Source organism: Arachis ipaensis, chromosome B08 (genome assembly GCF_000816755.2).
Source record: "Arachis ipaensis cultivar K30076 chromosome B08, Araip1.1, whole genome shotgun sequence".
Taxonomy (NCBI): Eukaryota; Viridiplantae; Streptophyta; class Magnoliopsida; order Fabales; family Fabaceae; genus Arachis; species Arachis ipaensis.
In genome coordinates, this window is record NC_029792.2 from 36,834,128 (window position 1) to 36,856,536 (window position 22,409).

General features: G+C 34.6%; 1 protein-coding gene across 1 annotated transcript in view; it reads left to right on the top strand.

The window, feature by feature from the left end:
- LOC107610940 (nuclear-pore anchor) overlaps positions 1-19,610 on the top strand; it is a 34,451-nt gene extending 14,841 nt beyond the window's left edge. The window contains exons 35-50 of the mRNA XM_021108215.1: positions 2,455-2,571; positions 3,509-3,601; positions 4,167-4,325; positions 4,416-4,469; positions 4,967-5,080; positions 5,244-5,321; positions 5,721-5,870; positions 5,964-6,035; positions 16,095-16,250; positions 16,329-16,382; positions 16,684-16,750; positions 16,797-16,864; positions 16,946-17,074; positions 17,437-17,538; positions 17,735-17,906; positions 18,088-19,610. Coding sequence (XP_020963874.1) covers positions 2,455-2,571; positions 3,509-3,601; positions 4,167-4,325; positions 4,416-4,469; positions 4,967-5,080; positions 5,244-5,321; positions 5,721-5,870; positions 5,964-6,035; positions 16,095-16,250; positions 16,329-16,382; positions 16,684-16,750; positions 16,797-16,864; positions 16,946-17,074; positions 17,437-17,538; positions 17,735-17,906; positions 18,088-19,394 — 2,892 coding nt within the window. The 3' untranslated portion in view covers positions 19,395-19,610. The remainder of the gene's footprint in view (positions 1-2,454; positions 2,572-3,508; positions 3,602-4,166; positions 4,326-4,415; positions 4,470-4,966; positions 5,081-5,243; positions 5,322-5,720; positions 5,871-5,963; positions 6,036-16,094; positions 16,251-16,328; positions 16,383-16,683; positions 16,751-16,796; positions 16,865-16,945; positions 17,075-17,436; positions 17,539-17,734; positions 17,907-18,087) is intronic.

A 22,409-nucleotide genomic window follows, 5' to 3' on the forward strand; every position in this document is an offset into this window, starting at 1 on the left:
AAGGTGACGTATATCCTAGTATACGTTGAGGTGATCCGCTTCTTCCTACATTCTGGAGCTTATCACTAGTCTTAATAGCATTTTTGTACTCAACAGACTTATGGGACTTGCACTATTTCTTGGGAATAGAAGAGCAAAAGTGCCCAAATGACTCCTTCTCTGTGCTAGCAAAAATACATCCAAGGCCTTCTGCAAAAGAGCCAAATAAGACAAAGCTAGACCTCTTTCAACTCCAGTGATTTCTGGCCTTAAATTATCACAGTGGTAATGACATGGTGGATAATCCCACTCATTACAGGCTGATCGCCCTGCGGTATGCCAGGTCGCTAGGCCTGGAATTTCTTATAGTTTGAACAAAGCTTGTCAGTTCATGTCCTTTTCTCAAGAGAGCCACTAGAAGGCAGTGAAACAAGTTCTTAGGTATCTAGCTAGTACTCAAGAGCTTGGACTTGTGCTCAGACCAGCCTTAGACCCACTAAACCTAAATATGCTGAGCTGAGAATGTGGACGATAGGAGGTCTACCTCAGGTTCCTGTGTTTATCTTACCTTGTAGTCCAGAAAACTGCCTACAGTTGCTAGATCCGACACTGAGGTGGAATACAGAAGTATTGTGGACCTCATTGTGGTTTGAATTAAGAATTCCTACCTCAAGACCAGTGGTGTATTGTGATGATCTTATTCTTAGTGCTATTATGCTGGCTCACAACCCTGTCTTGCACAATAGGACAAGGCATATGAAGTTAAAGCCCTTTGTGGAAGGGTTATGGAAGGGAATCTACTGATTGCTCATATTCCCTCTGATGAGCAGCCAGCAGATGTATAACCTAAGTCAATCTCTAAAGCGAAGTTCCTAAGCCTCAGAGAGAAGTTACTTGTTACAGATTTTCAAAGCTGTGGAGTGCCCAGTTTAAGGGGGTACATAATAGAGTGGGTTAGGGAAGTGGAAGTGGTTACTGATCTGTTAAGACAGTGCCAGCTAGGATAATTCCCTCTAACCAACCCAGATTCCCCTAACTTAAAGTGTGCAATGACTATACTGCCCCTCTTCTCTAGCTTGATGAAGTTCACTCCTCTCTATGCATGTAAGCACCGCTTCAGTGCTTCTATGATTCATTATTCAGAATTATCAGTTCCTACTTCTCTCTCTCTCTCTCTCTCTCTCTCTCTCTTGTTTCTTTTTTCTTCTCTTCTTTCTACTCTCGCTCAGTTTCTGTAACTCTATTATCAAGAGAAAAAATTCTTTTGACAATAAAGCCAGGAGATTGAAAATATCCATCATAGCAAAAGCCAAGGCCCCTACAAACAGAATACCAAATAGTCGTGTATCTGTGACCAAGGCAGATTCTTAAATGGGAACTTTGATTATGTGATTATATGGTCAACTGATAATTAAACTGAAACACAGTTTTCCCTCGTTAATAACCAATATAAAGAAATTCTCATTATTTTTATTTCTTATTTTTGCAATCTTCACATTGTATTTTTCTAGCCACAGATCTTGTCAAGTAGTACAGCCAACAGTAATGATAAAATGCAGTTGAAACCATTTTCTCTTTGTCTCATCATGATACACTACTCAACAATGCAAAGCAAGGGAGAGTAAAGATGGCACTCCCACCACCACTTCATCAATGCCTTGACAGTAATTAGTCCAATCCTTTTATTCTTCATCCACAACCTTTGCAGTTCATTCCTCGCTGTTATCCTCTGCTAACCCATGGTTTCTGTCAGTGTGAATGGGTGCAAATCTGACTGATAAATCGTAGGTTGACCGTGGTATATGCAGTTGGGTTTGTTCTTTGCACTCATAGCCTCTTATTGATATTCTTTCATCAAAATAAACAAATGAATGAATTTGGTTTAAGGGAATTTTTTAATTGCTTGAAGTTATGTATTTCTTTAATGATACGTGGTTAAAGGCGATGGTGGTTGGAAGTTGCTGGCTGGAGGTTTCATGAGGTGGAGTTAGGGATAAGTGGAATAAATACAAATGTGGTGGCACAGTGGCTGAGCTAGAGTCTGTCGTTCTACGAGTTAGATGGGACAGTGAGGTCATGTTAAAGTTAAGATGTGTGGTCACCTATATAATAAAATGTCATTTACAAATCTTAAATTGTAAATTTGAAGTTTAAATTTTGACCAATAGATTCCACTTTTGATGTTTGAGAATCAGTGACCGTGTCATCACACACACACAATGTCCTTGTGTAAGAACACATTGCATTCTACACATTGCAACATGTCATATGTGGTACTTTTCCTCTAGGTTTTTGTTCGTTGTTGGTTTAAAGGAAAAAATGCTATCATAATCCATACATCATCCTGTATTTAATCTTTGGAGAATTTGTTCTTTTGGATTTATTTTATTTTAATTTATTTTTGCATACTTGTATTCTTAGATGACTTTGTTCCTTTCTCATCACTTAGTCCCTTTGTGGCATTTATTATCATAGGTTATTCTCCAATCCGAAACAATTCAAGAGTTGAAAAACACATCTGAAGCATTAGCCACGCTGCAGGGTGAGGCATCTGAATTACGAAAATTAGCTGATGCTCAGAAATTTGAAAATGTAAGTTTCGAACTTTAGTCTTATCTTCTTTTTCTTTCTGTGTACTTCATCATGAATGCAGTTACTGTTTTTCGTATTTTTGATATTGTTTATTTTAGAAATTCCCCAACGTGTTATTTTGACTTACCTATTATACTTTTTGCTTTTACTTATGCTGTGTTGTAATTGTATTGAAACACTTGATCAAGTTACTGTATCTACTGTTGCTGTATTTTGACTGAAATATTGATGATTTTCCTCCATTAGAATGTTAAGTGAGTGGTATTTTGGTTTAAGATGGTGGACATCTTTAGAATATATACATTTTCTTGTCATTGCTGCTAGAGTTCAATAGAAAAATACATTATATAGAAGATTTTTTGAAACACATAATTAAGGATATCACATACTGAGGAAAAATGGAGCAGTCTAGGGTGAATAACTGTGACTGGGGAGTGAGAGTAAGGAAGTTGGCAGCTGGTATCTGTCAGTTCACCAGGTTCATAATTGTTATTTCAAACCTGACCTTCATTTCAGAGTTTCAGAGAAAGCTGAGTGTTCCTAGGTCTTTAAGATGAAAAATTGAAAACGGAAATCCAATCCAACTTGTTCCATTTTGTAACTTCTGAATGAGGTTGGTAATGGCAGTTAGGCTTACGAATAATAATATGAATCCTTGAATAGGAACTTCAAATGCCCATGTTCTTGACTGACATGTGAAACTTGCATAGCGTGTCTCGTGGTACTTTGATAGAGCTAGTTCAGTTGGATTTTTCATTTCTTCCTGCAAAGGGATATACCTATAAGCCACGTGGTTTACTGTTGCATTTGTCACTTTGTTTTGCACTTTGTCTACTTACTTTATATATTCTTTCCCATTAACTGGAATTTTGGTTTGTTCCATTTTCTGGATTAATGTACCGATAATTCACCGTGTTTGAATATTTGTGTCTTGCAGAGTCAACTGAAGGCTAAGTGGGAAGAGGAGAAGACATTGCTTGAGAAGTCAAGAAATGATGTTGAGAAGAAATATGATGAAATAAATGAGCAGGTTAAGTTTTCTTTTCACCCGTTTAGTTCGACTGATGCTTTATTCAGTTATCCTTCAGTTTTCTTGTTGAATTATTGTGTCCTAACTTTCTCTTATTGTTTAGTATCAAACTTTTGTCTACCCAACACATTAAAAAATTGTGGCCCATTGATGTGTAAATGAGGAATTAATTATTTACATTTTACAGGACTCTGTTAATGTACTTGGTATCTTTGGTGAGTGTTGGTTGCAGTTAGCAAGTCTAGTTAATCACCTTTAATGCGCAGTCTGTGTCATTGCCGGTATTTGTGTGAGAGTTTGTCTTTTGTTTGATTTTTTTTTTCTTTTTTGGTCATACAAATGACCTCTTCCTCCTTGCTCTGTATTTTCTCTTTATCTTGAACTCAAAATATAAAAGAAAAAGTGGTCACATTGCAATTCACTTTAAACAGCATGTCCATAAACAGTAGCACTGTTTCTTCCTTGTGGCAAGGCCAGATAGTGTGAACTGTTTCTGTTCTTTATATTTTATTGGATTGGTTTCTATCAAATTACTTCTGTGATTGATGTCATCAACCTCCTTCAGAATAAAATACTTCATAGCCATCTTGAAGCTTTGCATATTCAGAGGGCAGAGAAGGAGCGCAATTCTGCTGGTATACCATCTGGAAGTAGTAGTGCAGATACATTTGGTGATGCTGGTCTTCAAACTGTGATTAGTTATCTCCGGCTTTCAAAAGAAATGGTAAATAATTGTCATGTCCGGCAAAATTGTTTCGCGTGTGCATTTGTATGTTCATTTCTTGGTCATAATTTAAGTTCTCTACTTTCACAGGCAGAAAAAGAAGTGTCATTGTTGAAACAGCAAAAGCTGCGGTTGCAGTTGCAGGTGAAATATTGTATCCATCTATCTCTTGTTTGTCATGGCATGGTGTGTCATCATCAAACTACTGTTAGTAATAGCTTCTTTTAAATCATATCATAGTCTGAAAAAGTGAAAGGTGAATGATTTGAATATGTACCTAATATTTTACAGTACGTTGCTGTGTAGGGTAGATGTTTGTAGCCTTACTCGCCATAAAGAGAGATTAAAAGCTATTTTTATGATTCAACTTTGTGACCTCCTAGCTTTTACATCAAGACTGACTCTATTTGTGAAACAAAACCTCGATTCTGTTGCATGAGGAATAGAACAATTTGTATATATGTATAATATAAGAATTTGTATTTATTCTCATTCAAACAATTCGTAACTTGAGTAATATATTTCAGTCTTGTTTGTTCATTTGAAGGTCTAAGTTAAAGAAATTCTCTTTTGTTTACTGTTTCTTCTGATTTTCTGTGTATCTAGTGACATGCTTTTCTTCGTTTCTTGGTTTCATGTAGCTTGAGGGTGCTTTAAAGGCAGTTGAATTTGCAAATGCATCACTAGAGGCTGATCGTGCAAAGTCAAAATCGCGTTTGTTCACCGAAGAAGAGTTCAAATCATTGCAACTTCAGGTTTGGAATCCTTCTTTCATGATCTACATTACTTGTGATGTCAAATTAAGCTGACCTGTTTTGATGGTACTGTTCAATGAACTATATAATCAATCAAATAATGTGCCTTTTCTTTCCCTTCTCACCCCCTTCTCTCTGTCTCTCTCTCAACAATTATCTGCAGGTTAGGGAAATGAACTTACTTCGTGAGAGCAACATGCAGCTTAGGGAAGAAAATAAGCATAATTTTGAGGAGTGCCAGGTACATGAATACATGAAGTACTTTTGGTCATAAAATCACAATTAATCATAAGGAGATAGTGAAAATAAGAGTAGAAGGTATTTTTAAACAATTTAAGGATTATATTCCCACTGATTGAGAAAAGTAAAATAAAATAAAATAAAAATAAAGTGGTTGCTAAAGTATCATTCTTTCTCAGGTGATAAACCCAGCTATTAAATAGGAGGAAATTCTAATCAAGTGTAAAAGAAAAAATATTTCCTTAGATGTGATATACAGGTTACAATTAATTATAGGGAGAGAGTAGAAAGTATCTTAAGAAGAATTTAAGGATAAAACTCTAATTGAGCGAAAAAAATACTTCTGCATGGTATTTTTTATCCTTTAATAACAATAAACCCAACATTGTATCTCTATTAGAAATTGCGTGAACTAGCACATAAAGCAAGAGCTGAGGTTGAAAATCTAGAGAAGCTTCTGAGAGAAAGAGAAATGGAGTTGGCTGGTTGTAAGAATGAAACTGAAGGACTAAAAAGGGAGAAAGATGATCTCTGTCACAAGGTTTCTGAGGTATTGCTTCCTGAACATTACAAGTAACATATTTAATGTTACTGTGTTGGTTTTTTATCATTATTTCTTTTTTTAAACTTTTCTTCCCTTCAGTTGCTTGAAAGGAGTAAAAACATTGATGTGGAAGACTATGATCGAAGCAAGAAACTTGTTCGAGATTTGCAGGTAGTTCATATTACCCATTTATATTATTTTACTGTTGCTATCTAACATTAGATTGAGACCCGCACGATGCGCAGAGTGGTAAATTAATAATAGTATAAAATATATTTTAATAAGTATTATATTGTTTAAAAATTAATTAAAATATATACAAAATATTATTAAATTTGATGTATTTTTTGTTTTTATTTTTGCATTTGTTTTAATTGGCGAACTTAGTTTTCTTATGTGGTATTTGTCCTCCTTTTTTTATTTTCGGTTGCCGTTAGACTTTTTTTTCATATGTTCTTGTAAAGACATGCTCTTTCTAAATTGTTAACTTGTATACATTTTCTATTGTCTTTTTTGTTCCATCTTTGTATGTATGTTTTTCTGAAAATATGTCGTGGATTCGTTTACTTTTCTTTTTCCTTAATCTCTTGATTGGTATGTCATCTATATCTGATGATATCAGTGTTAGTGAAGTTGGTTCCTATAATAAATAAAGAATATAAATGAGCAATATAAATGATATTTTGAATAAATAAAATTTTTGTAGTATTACCTATTAGATTTGTTGTAATACGGGTCGAGTTTCAGTATTTTTTGTTGGGACAAATATCTTGGTAACAGTTGAGAGCCATTTTTAAAATTAAAATAATTTACTTTAACTTCTAATATAAGTGTGAGGTTGTATAAATTCTTCAATTGAGATGACATTTTCGTGTCATTGGTGACTTGGAGTGTAATTAGATTTAAGACAGTTGTGTCCAATAATTTTTTTTTATATCAAATAGCACAAAAGTTATTGTAGTACTTTGATTTAGAACCATTAATTTAATTTTGAATATGTAATAATTATCGAGTTAGAAATTTATAATTTAATGAAAATTTTTATGATAAGTATAATTTGATGGAATTTGATAAAATTTTTTATAATTTGAATCTATAATAATTTTCTATGTTGTAGTACGAAAACTTCATTTTTTTGTAAATTTTTCTTTGATATCTATTTGTTTTCTTCTCCTAGTGCATACAGGTTTTCAACGATATCTATAATAGTAAGAATAAAATTTTTTAGAATATTTATTGTCTTGTCCAGTAAATTTTAGAATTTCTTAGTAATATGAGTGTTTTTTTCGTAAATTTGTTTTAAAAGTACAATAAATATTTTTATTTTGTACCTAATGATCTAATAGAATCATTTCTAAGTAGATAAGCTCCTCTTCATTTGTTGGTGTAAATATTTTTCATAGGCGAATCACGAATGTGCAATGAAGTAATAGTGGTAAAAGTCTTGTGTATGATATATAAGTAGGTCAAATAGGATGGAATTTAAATATTTTGTAATTTAAATTTTATTATGATAATATTATTATTATTATGATACTTTGAATAATAATACATAATAAATTAATTAATTATGGATGGGAGTTATGGTTTATTTTTTTTTAATATTTTACTAGAAGTTGATGGATTAATTTCTATGATTTTGCCAAGTAATCAAAATTGATGACGTGGCATCATTAGAAGAAGAAACATAGCTTAGATTCAATGTACAAATAGTTGGTATCAACTTTTATATAATAAGAATAGATTTTCTTTCTGTTTTAACTCTTGATTTTGTTGAACACTGGAAATGTGTTTCATGTTATCTTACATTCGTCCTGTCGCCTCTCTTCAAAACTGTTTAGACAGTGATTTCATGTGAAAAGCTTGAGGTTTCTGAATTCCTCAGCTCATATTTTTATATACACTAATTAATCATTACAATACCTACTAAAGATAAAACACAATTATTCATAATTGATTCTAATCTAACCTAATTGACACCTAACAACTAATTGACTGAATTATCTGAATATAATATCAACATCCCCCCCAAGCTGGAGCATATATATTATATGCACTAAGCTTGTTACAAATGTAATTACTATGAGGACCTCTGAGGGACTTTGTGAGAATATCAGCCAATGGTTCACTTGAATTAACAAATTCAGTGACAATTTCTTTTGATATAACCTTCTGCCTTATGAAATGACAGTCCACCTCTATGTATTTAGTTCTTTCATGAAATCCTGGATTGGAGGCAATGTGGAGTGCTGCTTGATTATCACAATATAACTTCATTCGGTTAACTGTCCTGAACTTCAACTCCGAAGGAGTTGCTTGACCCATATTAACTCACAAGCTACTAATGCCACGACGCGATACTCAGCTTCTGCACTTGATTGGGCAACAACACTTTGTTTTTGACTTTTCCAGGATACAAGGTTTCCACCAAGAAAGACAATACCCAGAAGTAGATCGTCTATCAATAGGAGAACCTGCCCAATTGGCATCACAATAGCCAATGACTTGGGTATTTCCTTTATCTTTGTATAGTAATCCTTGGCCTGGGGCTTTCTTGATATATTTTACAATTTGCGTTACAGCATCCCAATGATCACTGCAAGGAGATTGCATAAATTGACTCACTACACTAATAGAGTAATAGGGTATGAAATATCTAGTCTAGTCTAGTAATAGTGAGGTAGTTCAATTTTCCTACAAGTCTTCGATATCTCCCAGGATCAGAAAAATGTTCCCCTTGGTTACGTAGTAATTTGATATTAGGATCCATTGGACTGTCAACAGGTTTGCAATTCACCAAACCTATTTCTTCCAAAATATCAAGGGCATATTTCCGCTGCGATATAGCAACACCATCTTTAGATTGAGCCACCTCAATACCAAGTAAGTACTTGAGTTTACCTAAATTCTTAGTTTGAAAGTGATGAAACAGATGTTTCTTCAATTTTGTCATCCCCTCATGATTATTACCAGTGATGACTATATCATCCACATAAACAACCAGATAGATGCACTGTCCATGTGAGTTGTGTTGATAGAACACTGAGTGGTCAGATTTGCTTCTTTTCATGCCAAATCTTTGAACAACAGAGCTGAATTTGCTAAAGCTAGCTTGTGGAGATTGTTTTAACCCATAAAAGGAGCGTTTCAACTTGCAAACCAATCCTGACCCCCCCGAGCAGCAAATCCAGATGGTTGTTCCATGTATACTTCCTTGTCAAGGTCTCCGCGAAGAAAAGCATTCTTGATATCTAATTGATACAATGGGCACTGACGGATTGCTGCATTACAAAGGAATGTGCGGACAGAAGAAATCTTTGCTACCGGAGAAAGTTTCTTGATAATCCTGCCCATATGTTTGACTGTAATCCTTGGCAACCAAATGAGCCTTAAGATGATCAACTGAACCATCTGGTCCAACCTTAACTCCCATGTACCACTATACTCTAGAGCATTCATTTCATCAATCCTAGCTTGTCTCCATCCTGGATGAGAAAGTGCCTCATTGACACACTTAGGTGTAGGTATAGAAGATAATGTGGAAACAAAAGCATAGTACGGTGGGGACAATCGATGAAAACTCAACAAATTATAAATTGGATGAGGATTTCTAGTGTTACGATTACCTTTCCGAAGAGCAATCGGAAGCTCATCAACAGATACAGTTTGCTCCGTAGTAGGGGGAACCAAAGGAGTAGAACATGTGCCACTATCTTGTACCATCTCAGACTGTGAATGATTTGGCTGTGGACGACGGTGATAGATAATTAATGGTTGTTGTAGTGGACTAGAAGTAATGATTTGAGGGATGATGACACTATCAGCATTAGTGGAAGGACCATTTGTGGTGGTTGTTGGATTTTCTGGTAAGGGCAATAAGGGTGGACCAACATAAGGAATTGGAAGAACTTGTGAGACAACATTAGAGTCAACATGTGAGGTAAAGTATGGTGTGTCTTCAGAAAAGGTCACATCAGCAGAAACATAGTGACGATGAGTAACAGGGGAGTAACATCTATACCTTTTTTGGAGCCTAGGGTACCCAAGAAAAATACATTTAATAGACCGAACAGATAACTTATCTTGACCAGGAGAGAGAGATCATGAACAAAACAAGTAACCCAAACACACAAGGAGGAACATGGTACAAAATTGAAGTGTTTGAATGTATTATATTATAAAATGTACAGGGAATCAGCCTCTTTATAGAGGAATTACAGAAATAGAAATAACTAGAAAATAGGAAAGAAGGAAAAAATACTAGCCTAAAATAAAGGAAAGATTTCTAATTATAAAATCCCTAAAATTAAGCTAAACCCAAAAAGGAAAAGATTTATAATTAATTCTATTTACATAAGATTCATAAAAGGAATTAGGAATCTGATTTTGATTTGATTTAGTCAACACTCCCCCTCAAGCTGGCTTGAAGATATCATTCATTGACAGCTTGCTTATTATGCTATCAAAAGTCTTCTTGGGTAATCCTTTAGTTAGAATATCTGCTAATTGTTCCGTGGTTGGAACATATGAGATGCAAATCTGTCCTCTCTCAATCTTTTCCCTGATAAAATGCTTGTCAACTTCAACATGTTTAGTTCTATCATGCAACACTGGATTATGAGAAATGGAAATTGCAGATTTGTTGTCACAATACAACCTCATTGGTGGAGAAATGGAAACTTTTAGTTCTCGTAGGATTTTCTCTACCCATATTGCTTCACATATTCCATGAGCCACTGCTCTAAACTCAGCTTCTGCACTACTTCGTGCCACAACACTCTGTTTTTTACTCCTCCAACTAACCAGGTTTCCGCCAACAAAAGTACAATACCCAGATGTTGACCTTCTATCCATGACATTCCCAGCCCAATCTGCATCTGTATAAGCTTCTACTTGAAGATGTCCATGCTTTTTATAGAGTAACCCTTTTCCAGGCGACCCTTTCAAGTACCTTAGGATTCTAAAGACAGCATCCATGTGTTCTTGACCAGGTGAATGTATAAACTGGCTTATCATGCTCACAGCAAAGGCTATATCCGGACGTGTATGGGATAAATAGATTAGCCTCCCTACCAACCGCTGATATCTCCCTTTGTCCATTACATTTTCTGGTTCAGCTGGCTTCAATTTTAAGTTAGGCTCTATAGGTGTTTCAGCAGCTTTACAACCAAGTAATCCCGTCTCTTTTAAAAGATCTAGGATGTACTTTCGTTGGTTCATAAAAATGCCTTCCTTAGACCTTGCAAATTCAATTCCAAGGAAGTATTTTAATGAGCCAAGTTCTTTGATTTCAAATGCTTTGGCAAGCTTCTCCTTCAAGTCTTTTAGCTCCAAAAAGTCATCACCTGTCAGAATAATGTCATCCACATATACAACTTCGATATGAAGGTGTATGTAAAAACACAGTGCAACCAAATACTTTTAAAGGTAAGTCAAAATGCAATCTACATGCTGGAAAATTCTTTTTGAAAGTATCCAACGGTGTGCAGTAATTTAACACACGTGTGGGCATTCGATTTATGAGATAGGCTGCTGTTAGAACAGCATCTCCCCATAAATACTTTGGAACATTACCCTCAAATATAATGGCACGTGCTACTTCAAGGTGTTTATTCTTCCTTTCAGCAATGCCATTTTGTTGGGGTGTATTGGGGCATGTAGATTGATGTTGAATACCTTTCTTTTGAAGAAATTCACCATTACTAGACACAGAACTGGAATTTAACAGCCTTATGAGCTGCTCAACCTGTTCCTTACTCAATGATGATTTTTCAGCCTCATGTCTGATTTTGATTTGATTTAGTCAACATACAATTTATCCTTGGGGAATAAAATGGAATGAGGAACTTAGTTATTCAAAAGAGAGGATGGCATACGGTTAATTAAATAACAAGCTGTTAAGGCTGCATCTCCCCAAAAACGTACAGGTACATTAGAATGTAACAATAAAATACCTGCTGTTTCAATGAGATGTCTATTTTTTCTTTTGGCAACTCCATTTTGTTGTGGCGTATGGGGACATGTGGACTGGTGTAAAATACCATGACATGTCATAAAAGAAGAAAAAGATTTGGAAAAGTATTCTCTATTATGGTCTTTACGGAGAACCTTAATAGTTTTATTAAACTGTGTTTAAATTTCAGCAACAAAGGAAGTAAAGAGGGAAAATAGTTTGGAACGATCTTCATTAAATATAACCAAGTACAACGAGAAAAATCATCAATGAAAGTAACAAAATACTTAAAGCCCGAAGAAGACAACACACGACTAGGACCCCATATATGAGAATGAATAAGAGAAAAAGATGACTTGTATTGATCCTTATTGTGATTAACAAAGGAAGACCTGACATGCTTTCCAAGTTGGCAGGATTCACAATTCAAAGACTCTAACTTAGCATAAGTAGGAACCATAGTTTTAAGTTTTGACAGACTTGGATGACCAAACCGATTATGGAGGAGATTAGGTGATGCAACAGCCGTACAGACCACGGGATGAATTGAACTAAGATGGTGGAGACCTTGTGACTCATATCCTGCACCAATCGTCTTCCCCATTTGACGGTCCTGTATGACAAAGGAATCAGCATTAAATGTGACATAACAATACAGAGATCAGGTAAGTTTGCTGAGTGAAATTAAATTGAAAGGGAAGTTTTTGACAAATAAAACTGAGGTTAAAGACACAGATTCAATAGGTGAGACACAGCCAACTCCTGTGGCAACAACTTTGGAGCCATCTGCTAAAGTAATAAACTTAGGAAATGCAGGTGAAAGAGAAGGCAAAAAGGGATTTGTCACTAGCAACGTGATCCGAGGCACCCAAATCAATTACCCAAGAACTTGAAGTATTACCAGATTGAGAGATGCAAGCTGTGGAATGATTCGAGTAACAGTGGTACCGGGATATGGATTCTGTTTTGCTGCCTGCAGCTGAAGATATTCATTAAATTCTGTTGGAGAAATGGCAATTGGTTAATTGCTAGAAGGTGCAGCAATTGTTTTCTCTTCAATGTGGCCAAACCCTGTCTGAACAACATTGACAGTTTCCTTGGGAAATCCATGAAGGGAATAGCATGTATCTTTAGTATGCACAAGCCGCTTGCAGTAGGAACATTGGGGACGACCGGGGCATTGACCAACTTGACTTCCACGTCCTCCTCGAGCTCCATGAGTTCCTCGACCACCACGAAAACCTGATGCAGTCACCATGGCATTGGCTTCAACTGAAATTGAGGATGAATTAAAGATTTTTGTTGTAGGAATTCTGAGTAGGCGAGTAATCAAGTCGTCCATTGTAGGGACATTCTGGCCAGTAAGGATTTGTTCACGAATATGTTCAAAATCTGGGTGCATTGCACGCAGAACCATCACCATATACAAATTATCCAGCTTTGTCTTGAGGGCTTCTTGAGTGTCAGCTTGTAAAAACAATTTTAACTCCTCCACTGCAGCTTGGGTCTGAGTAACAAAACTGGTCATATCAGGATCAATCTGCTTAAGGGAAGCCAATTTCTGAGCGGAATCTTATAGGTGCTGAATATCATTTGCAAATAAGCTCTGTCTTTTTCCAAAACGAAGAACAGGTCTTAAAAGACCTTAAATTAACCAAGATTGCAGGATCAACTGACTGCCGTAATAATGCACACAACTGATAGTCAAAACTTTCCCATTGAGTTCTATTTTCTTCAGGAATTTCATGGGCAGATTTAGTGAGGTGGTCTGAGAGACCTTGACCTAAGAACCATAATTCAACAGATGTTGACCACCCAAAGAAGTTTTTACCATTCAATTTTTCAGATGTAATTGTGGGAGTACCAGAAAAGGCATAAGTAATTGGTACAGTATTGGACAGTTGAGGATGAATATTTGGGGTTGTTGCATCTTCTGCTGGAGTATTTGCACTAGCAGTGGACATTCTGAATTTTAAGTAAAAGCTGAATTTTAAGGTTCAGATGTTGTATAAAGGGCTATATTTTTTTTATTTATCTTTTTTTTTCAAATAGAAGAGGCTAAGGGACGGTTCACAAGGAAGAAAATGATGGAACAAAAACAAAATTTGAGAAGAGAGATGAAAAATGAACAGGGGTTGAAATAGATGGTTTAAAGAAGATAATGATGGAGTGAACAGGGGCTGAAATGGATGGTTTAAAGAAGATAATGATGGAGTGACTGACTAGAACCTTCTGAGGTTGACTGTAGACTTGATTTTCCCTGATAAGAGCAACAAACTGATAGAACACCACAGACAGTCGTGGCTGATAAACCAGAAAAGAGCTGGAAAACAGAAAAGAACCCTATGCTCTAGATACCATGTTTAGACAGTGATTTAATGTGAGAAGCTTGAGGTTTCTGAACTCCTCCGCTCATATATTTATATACACGAATTAATCATTACAATACCTACTAATGATAAAACACAGTTATTCATAATTGATTCTAATCTAACCTAATTGACTGAATTATCTGAATATAATATCTACAAAAACTTTAGATGTTGGCTTTGTACCTGTCTATTTCCATCATCAGGGTGTAAATTGTGTTATCCTTCTCATGTATTCTGTTTCATGTTGATGCCACCATAGTTGAAGTATTGCAAAGTTTAGTCATATGCTTGTTTTATTTGTGGTACATATGTAATTATGTACTGGAGGAAAGGCTTAGATGCTATCAAAAGCAAGTCTCAATGCTGTCCGTTATTCTCTTAACAAAGCTCTATCCCACTAGATGGGGTGGGCTTCATGAATCCGATGACTTAATTGCGTCTTGTCCATGCATAAGGATTTGACATAGTTTTACATTGGCTGTCAAATGCCTAATACAATCCTCTTTCTTTTCGGGCTTGGAATTGGCTATGTAAACATGCAGACTTGCTGTCTGTTATTTTAAATAAGGAAAATATGAATATAGTTAAAAGTGGTATTTTTATTAACAGTTGACTAGCTAGGTTATCAAACTTCTTTGCCTCTTAAAAAAATTTCCTATGCATTTAATATTGTTGGGAGATGTTAACTGAGCATTGAATTTTACCCTGAATGCTTATGAGAAAATTTTACCACATCCATAAGATGAACAATATGGTATTCGTATGGGATCTGATGTTCAGCAGTAAAATGTCAACAAGTTAAATATTATGAAAGATGAGAAATCGAAATGGATTAGTCGGAACACCAAAGTACGTAGAATTCGAAATGTGTATAGTTGAGATAGTTCATAGTTGGGCTAGTGGCAATCGTAGAGTTGGTAGAATCCTAGGTGGTTGGACATGTAAGGTAATTAGAAGCAACTGTAACAAGAGTTGATCAGACGGAGGGTGGCGCTTGCGCTCGCTGGTCTTGTAGAGGGATCCATTCTGCATTTGCTGTTAGATAACTCTGATTACCATAAAAGTAAAATAGGGAGGATTCAGGCTGAGAATTCTTCAAAATGATGAATCTGATTCTGAATCACAATAATTTTAGATTGCAAAATATATAGGTGAATTATATCAGGTACATGTTAGTCATCTACTCTGTAAAAGTATCTACTAATCTCTTAGTGGTGAGCTGACACAGCTAGTTAGACTGGACTCTGCATGTTAGAATGTGCTCTAACCAATCATTCTATCTTTAACACTATTTTATCCCGGCCTAGAGGGAGACTTTTTTGGATAAAGAAAATGCTTTCTGTTTTCAAGTTTTGGAGAAGAAAAAACTGAAAGTAATTAGACCTCTATGATGTCTTTCTGTTTTGTTCTTAAAAAGATCCTGAATATAGAAAATGCCGAAATTGAAAATAGAACATGAAACACACAAACTAAGTAGATCCTTAGGCTTTATTTGGTAATAGTCCCAAGGCAAAAATACAGAGACACCAGGAGATACAAATCAGTTTGGAGAAGAACATGAATATAAATAGGCAAAATGTCTCTGTCATGGGACCAAAGTAGCCTATTCTTTGTCCTCCAAAAAACTGTGATATGGACAGGGTCATATATTTTGTCTTGTTTTTTCCTTCTCATGACGCTTACCAAACACAGGGTTACTTAGGGTTTATTATAGGCGAAACTGTGAATAATAAAGTAGTAAAAGTTCCATGACAACTAGAAAGTTAACAACTTTCATCTGTGAGGAGTACTAACTTTTATGTCTACACATGCACTTGTTAGATATAATATTCTGTTTTTCTCTATATTAAGATATAGCATCTTGGTATTTATTGTTTATTTACTACTTTTATTTTATCTTATCAGGAAAGACTCAAAGAAAAGGATTCTAAACTAGACGAAATGGGGAAAACTCTTTCTGTAAAGCAGGATTCAGTTGCACGTTTGGAGCAAGACCTATCAAACTGCAGAGTGGAACTAGCAGAGAGAGAAAAGAGAATTAATGATATTACACAATCTGAGGTCTGCATCATATTCTCTCTTATAAAGCTCTGAAGTTCCCCTATTTCTTACGAAATTTTGTTATGATTAATTTCTCAGGTTAGCCTAAAACATGAAGTGGACAGGCATAAGAAAATGCTGGGTTCATGGAAGGTGTATAAAAATCCTTGTTTGAAAAAATGCAAAGTTGTGTGTTTATCATAAAAAGAATAATCGATTTGGATCCTCTAATATGAGAATCTTTGGAAAGTGAGAATATTATTCTTGTTCTAGTTATATGATTTAATTTATTGTTCCAAGGGTGGATAACTTTTCTTATCGCTTTACAAGATTTCTCATGTACTGGATCCTTATCCTTTATCCCTTGTTAATATATTCTCCATTTCTGTTTTTGGTGATATTGTTGTCTTCAACTGTTTTGTTTCATCTTATGTTTCCTTGTCCATAATTACAGATCAAGAATGACTTGTTGTCAAAGGAGGTTCAACAACTTTCAAAGCAATTAGATGAAATCAAACAAGGTTCTGATATTTGTGGCTGGAGTATATTTATTATTTGAATTTTCAGGGAAAAAGTTGACTACTGATACAACTGGTGATCATGCAATGAAAGAAGAGAAGGACACCAGAATACAGGTTTACTTGAAAGTGGTTCAACCGTTTATTTTTGAAGAAATTTGATTCAGCATGTATTAATTTTGTTATTTCTATTCCTAGACTCTTGAAAAAACAGTGGAGAGACAACGAGATGAATTAAAGAAGGAGAGGGAAGAAAATCAAATGGAGAAAGGCAGACGAATTAAGACTGAGAAAGCAATAAAGGATTCTTACAACAATGTTGAGCAGGTGTTTTTCCTGTTTCCTAAATTGTTTTTATTCGCATCGCTTAATTAAATATGCATTGTGGTTGCTTCCAATAATGGATTGACGTTGACCCCCTTGCTCATTGTATGTTGTTGTACTTCTCTTTTTGTTTAAAAAAATACAAAAGCTAATCTTGCTCTATTAAAATTTGATTTTTAATAGAAGTTACTTGATACTTAAGTAACTTTATTGTTTGATCTATTTAAGTTTGTGTTCCTTGAGGGTTAATACTTGGTTGTTGCTATGGTTAAGTTACAAAGGGGGATTTGGTTGAGCCAATAATTTGTTGACACCAAACCCTCTTTATTTTCTTACTTCTCTCTTGTTAATTGATTTACTTTCAGGAGAAAGCAAAGTTTATTAATGAACTTGAGAGGCACAAAGAGGCTCTAAAGCGATTATCCGAGGAAGTTGAAAAGGTCAAGGATGTTGGCAATCTTCCTGAGGTAATGATGTAAAATAGTGGTTTGTCTTTCCAAACTAATGTTGGGGGGACTGCTAAGCTAGGATTTTATTGTGATGTTCTGACCCATTGTTGCTTCTATAACCTACGAATGTTTTCAGTAAAAGCTTAAAAAGCAATCTCAGTTCTGATATTGATTTTTTTTTTTCTCCTTTTGCTTTTGGTATAAATTTTCTAAGGGAGCAAATGCAGTTCAACTTCTTTCTGGATCCAATGTTGACAACTTAGCTGCTCCATATGTATCTGCTGTTGAAAGCTTTCAGAAGGAAGCTCATTCAGTATTTTCTGAGCTTGGAGGCCATGTGAACCGTGGTGATGCAACAACAGTTATGGATACTTCTGCTGCTACAGGTTTATTAACTTCAGTTTTTGCAGTGTACATTTAGATTACTTAAAAAACGTGAGCTATAGCGAGAGTCTGGCGAGCAGTAAAACGGTGAACGAAAATTTTCTTGATTTCAAACCAGACTTTCTGCATAAGGAATTTTTATATATCTGTTTATACTAATAATTGTATGCAAACATTTGACAGCTTCGGTGGTACATGCATCAACCCCTAGCGTCATATCCTTGCCAGCTGTTGGTGTAAGCGGTTTATCCCCTAAAGCCACCATAGATAGTGATAAAAGACCTCCATTCTCCCGGCCAAGTGCAGAACCCCGTAAAACTGGTAGAAAATTGGTCAGGCCCCGTCTGGTAAAACCTGATGAGCCACAAGGTGACACAGAAATGTTTGATGCTGAAGGATTAGGTAAGCCTGGGCCTTCTGAGGCAGCACCTCAAACTGGTTTTGCTCCATCTCAGCCTTTAGCTCGTAAACGTGTTGCTACTACCTCTACTACTGAGTTGCGGGAAGAATCAGTTGCAGTTGGTGAGAAAAGTTCTGATGCCCCCATGCTGAAGAAGTCGAAGAGATCAGAATCCCCGGAAGATAATGGTGAAGAACCTGTTACAGAACATGCTGGAACTAATATGGCTTCTGAGGAACTTGAAAGTGGTGAGTTGCCACAAGGCCAAAATGCAGGAGTTGTTGAAGCTCAAAATGAAGACGGCGAAATACCTGTTGTAAAGGATGAGGAAGCCAACAATCCACAGAACTTGGATGGTACTAATCAAGAGGAATTACATGATGACAAGCCCATTGATTTCGAAGAGAATCAGGATCAAGCAGCTGAAGTGAAAATGCAGTCTGATGATATGCACAGGGATCATATTGAGCCAGAAAACCAGCAGTCATCGTTGGCAGTTGGTGGTGAGACAGAAGAGGGAGAATTGTTGCCAGAAACTGGAGAACCTGAGGGTGGTAATGAGGAAAACCAAGATTCTCGGGAAGGTCAATCTGAGCCTGTTAGAACGCCTGAACCTTCTCCAACTAGGGCTGATGATGAAGCTCTCGAGGCCGGTGAGATCAATTCTCCTGAGCTTTCAGGTGATGATAAAAATGATGAGGGTGACTTGACTGAGGAGGCCGGCGATACACTTGACAAGGCGGCCGATGTTAACGAATCAACAACAGTTGAGACTGACAAGGTGGCTGAACCTACTCCCATTGCAAGTGAGGTTGCTCCGACTACTAGTGCTGCAGAAACTAGCTCCTCAAGACCTGTTACAAGGCAATCTACTGCCCATGGCAGTGCCACTGCTGAAACAGACGATGTAAAGCATACATCACCTCTGAACAGTTCATCAACCACCATAAATTTGTTAGAGCGAGCCCGAGAGAGGGCCCAATTGAGACAGGCTGGAGTAGTTTCCACTGTTGGGAGAGCACGTGGAAGAGTTCCGCGTGGTCGAGGTGTACGAGGTCGTGGACGCAGGCCGCCCACTAACGAATCTTGACTCATCAAAGTAGTGTGAATTGTTAATTAGATAGGACAGTATAGAGATAATAGTAGCTGTAAATGAGGCTCAGGTTCACGTAAATGCAATGGTTTATCATGTTCTAAATGATATGTACCCATAATAGGAAGCATATGTTTGTATCAATGGTTGACGTTTTGATAGATTAGATGACACTAGTATTTGTTAATTCATATGCATCAATACTTTTTATAATTTAAAAATTAATTATTTTCAAAATTTGATACGTTATCATCATCTCTATCTTACATAATTTCATTCAAGATTTAAAACATCTTCGTGAAATTAACAAAGGTTCTTATGAAAATCTGCAGCTTTTTTCCTTTTTGGTCTTTGCATCCATCTTTGATTTTGGGGGAAAAAAATTACAGTCATGAATTTGATTTTAATTATAATTAGACTAAAAACATGCTTGATATGTAGGGAGTTAAATTAATTATATTATATAGGATAAATATGAAAGTGTTATTTGTTTATAGGTATTGTGTGATATTATTTAAAAATTGATTAGATAATATATAGATTAATGTTATACTAAAAAATAAGTTTGTAAAAAATATTGTACAGAACAGTAATTTAGCATTTTGTACGCAGTTTAATATAATTATTTAAGAAAATTCAAATACAGAAGAACATATTTTATTTTTTTTAGGAATATAAATTTATTAACTTTTAAGACATTAGTTTTTGATATTGTAGATACATAATCATATCTTTATTTGTTTTCAGTTTTCGCCTTTGGTTTTGTTTACATATTGTTTTTATGTATTGTTTTTTCTCTTGTTTTTTCCTCCTCTTATATGTTCTTTTGATGTTGGTTTTTTTTCTTAAATATTGATTTATTTGTATTTATTAGTATCATTTTTGCTCTACATTTTTATGCCAGTTTTTTTTTTTTTGTTTTTTTTTGTTCTTTTGTTTTTTTGTTTTTTTTGTTTTTTGTTTTTTGTTTTTTGTTTTTTTGGATTTGTTTATACTTCTTTCTCCTTGAAGTTTTGACTGGTGTTATCATCATTTAATAATATTAATATTGGTGAAATCAGTATCTATAACCCTTTTAAAGAAATATTGCTAATGTAAGAATTCTAGTTTTAATGAGCACTATAAATAATGTTTTAATGAAGAGAAAGTATGTACTCTTTATATTTGTAACTAAAAGTTATTAGTTATTACTATTATTATCACAGTTTAACTATAGATGATAGTTGCTTTTAACCATTACCTTTTTATTTAATTGAGTAATGATTCATGCTGTGTGTCGTTATGATGTATATATCTAATTTTCTTTTATATTGCATAAGTTTTTAGTTAATTAGTGCCAACTATGTAAAATTGCTTACATGATACAATTACAAAAAACAATATTGCATAAACTTATTCTATAATAAGTTAGTATCAATTTTTTTTATAAAATATAAATAGATCGATATAAATAGATGATCAATTTGGTATAATAAAAATGTGCATCTTGCGATATTTAAAGATATTATACTCTACTTTTGTTGACATTCTAACTTTTTTTTTTATGCAGGAGTTATGCTTTCATTTTAAACATATTTTTAAGGTTAACTACCAATTTGATATTTGTAAAATTCAACTGCTGATAAAAAAGTTCTTAAAAGATGATTGATAAAATAACTTTTGAATAATTTAAAAATACAAAAAAACTAATAAATATTATATTTTTGTAAGTAATAAAAAAATTTATATTTAGTAAACGATTNTGTTTTAAAAAAATGTGGTCATTCACAATAAAATTTTCTTTTGAAAAAATTCACTTAACAAAATCAAGTCTCTGTATTATGTTAGGTGTAAAGTATACAAAACTGAGTTATGTCTTAGTATCTTGTTTGATTTAAGATAAATACAGAGACTGAAATAATTAAAATTACTAAATTATCTTTGTTAATTAAAAAAAATAAAAACAAAATAAATAGTACACCCTAACACAGAACTTTACACTTAAGTCGTAAATCAAAGATAATGAGGCAATACAACACATAAAAGAAAAGTATATACATAGTATTTGAATAATAATGATATATCTAGGAGCATGTGAAAAAATTTAAACAAAAGACAGTTGTTAACCACACTCGAACCACATTAAATAAGCGAACATCGTATACAGAAACGAAATATATATACACACACAGAGACACACAAGATCCAAAATAATATACATAATAATAATAACTAGTCTTGATTCGCAAAGAAAAGACCAACTTAAACATAATACAAACCAAAAGAGTACAAATGTATCGTGTTTCTCCAAAATAAAATCTCTAAGAGAAAAATGTACAATACAATATTTTAAAAGCAGAGAAAAGTACTGCATAACGAAATAACTTCAAAAGTAAAGTCTTCTTCGCTTCACCAACGAGTCCTGCACTCTCAACGAGATGCATCACGTTCTGTATCTGAAAAACAAAAAATTCACGATGGGTGAGAACCCGAAGGTTCTCAGTAGGATAATAGTTCCAAATAAAGACTATATAAAATACATGAACCCGCTAGACAATTGTAATGTCCAAACTCACAAGTTCAAGCCTAGGATTCAACCAATTTCAACAAGGTCATTTTGCTAAATTCTCAACTCTGTAACTATTGCTGGTCTCAATTAGTTTCCAATATAATCTCAGGATTACTCCTAATATCAAATTATTTAGTCCAGCAATTTTAATCACAAAATAATAATTATACAGGGTTAAATCTTCTAAAGTAATTGTACTCTTTCCATTACTAGTCTCGTCAGTACTAAACAATCATCCCTATCAATATTTTCAATCTCATAAGGCTTAATAATCTCAATAGTCTCATGGAATTATCAATAGTATCATTAGTATCAATACATTATCAATAGTCAGTCTTAACAGAATCAATCACAAACAATACACAATACAAAGCAATCACAAATAGAGAGCAATTACATCAAGTATCATAAATAAGGACTCATCAATTAGGAAAACCAAAACATATGTGAACAACCAAACATTA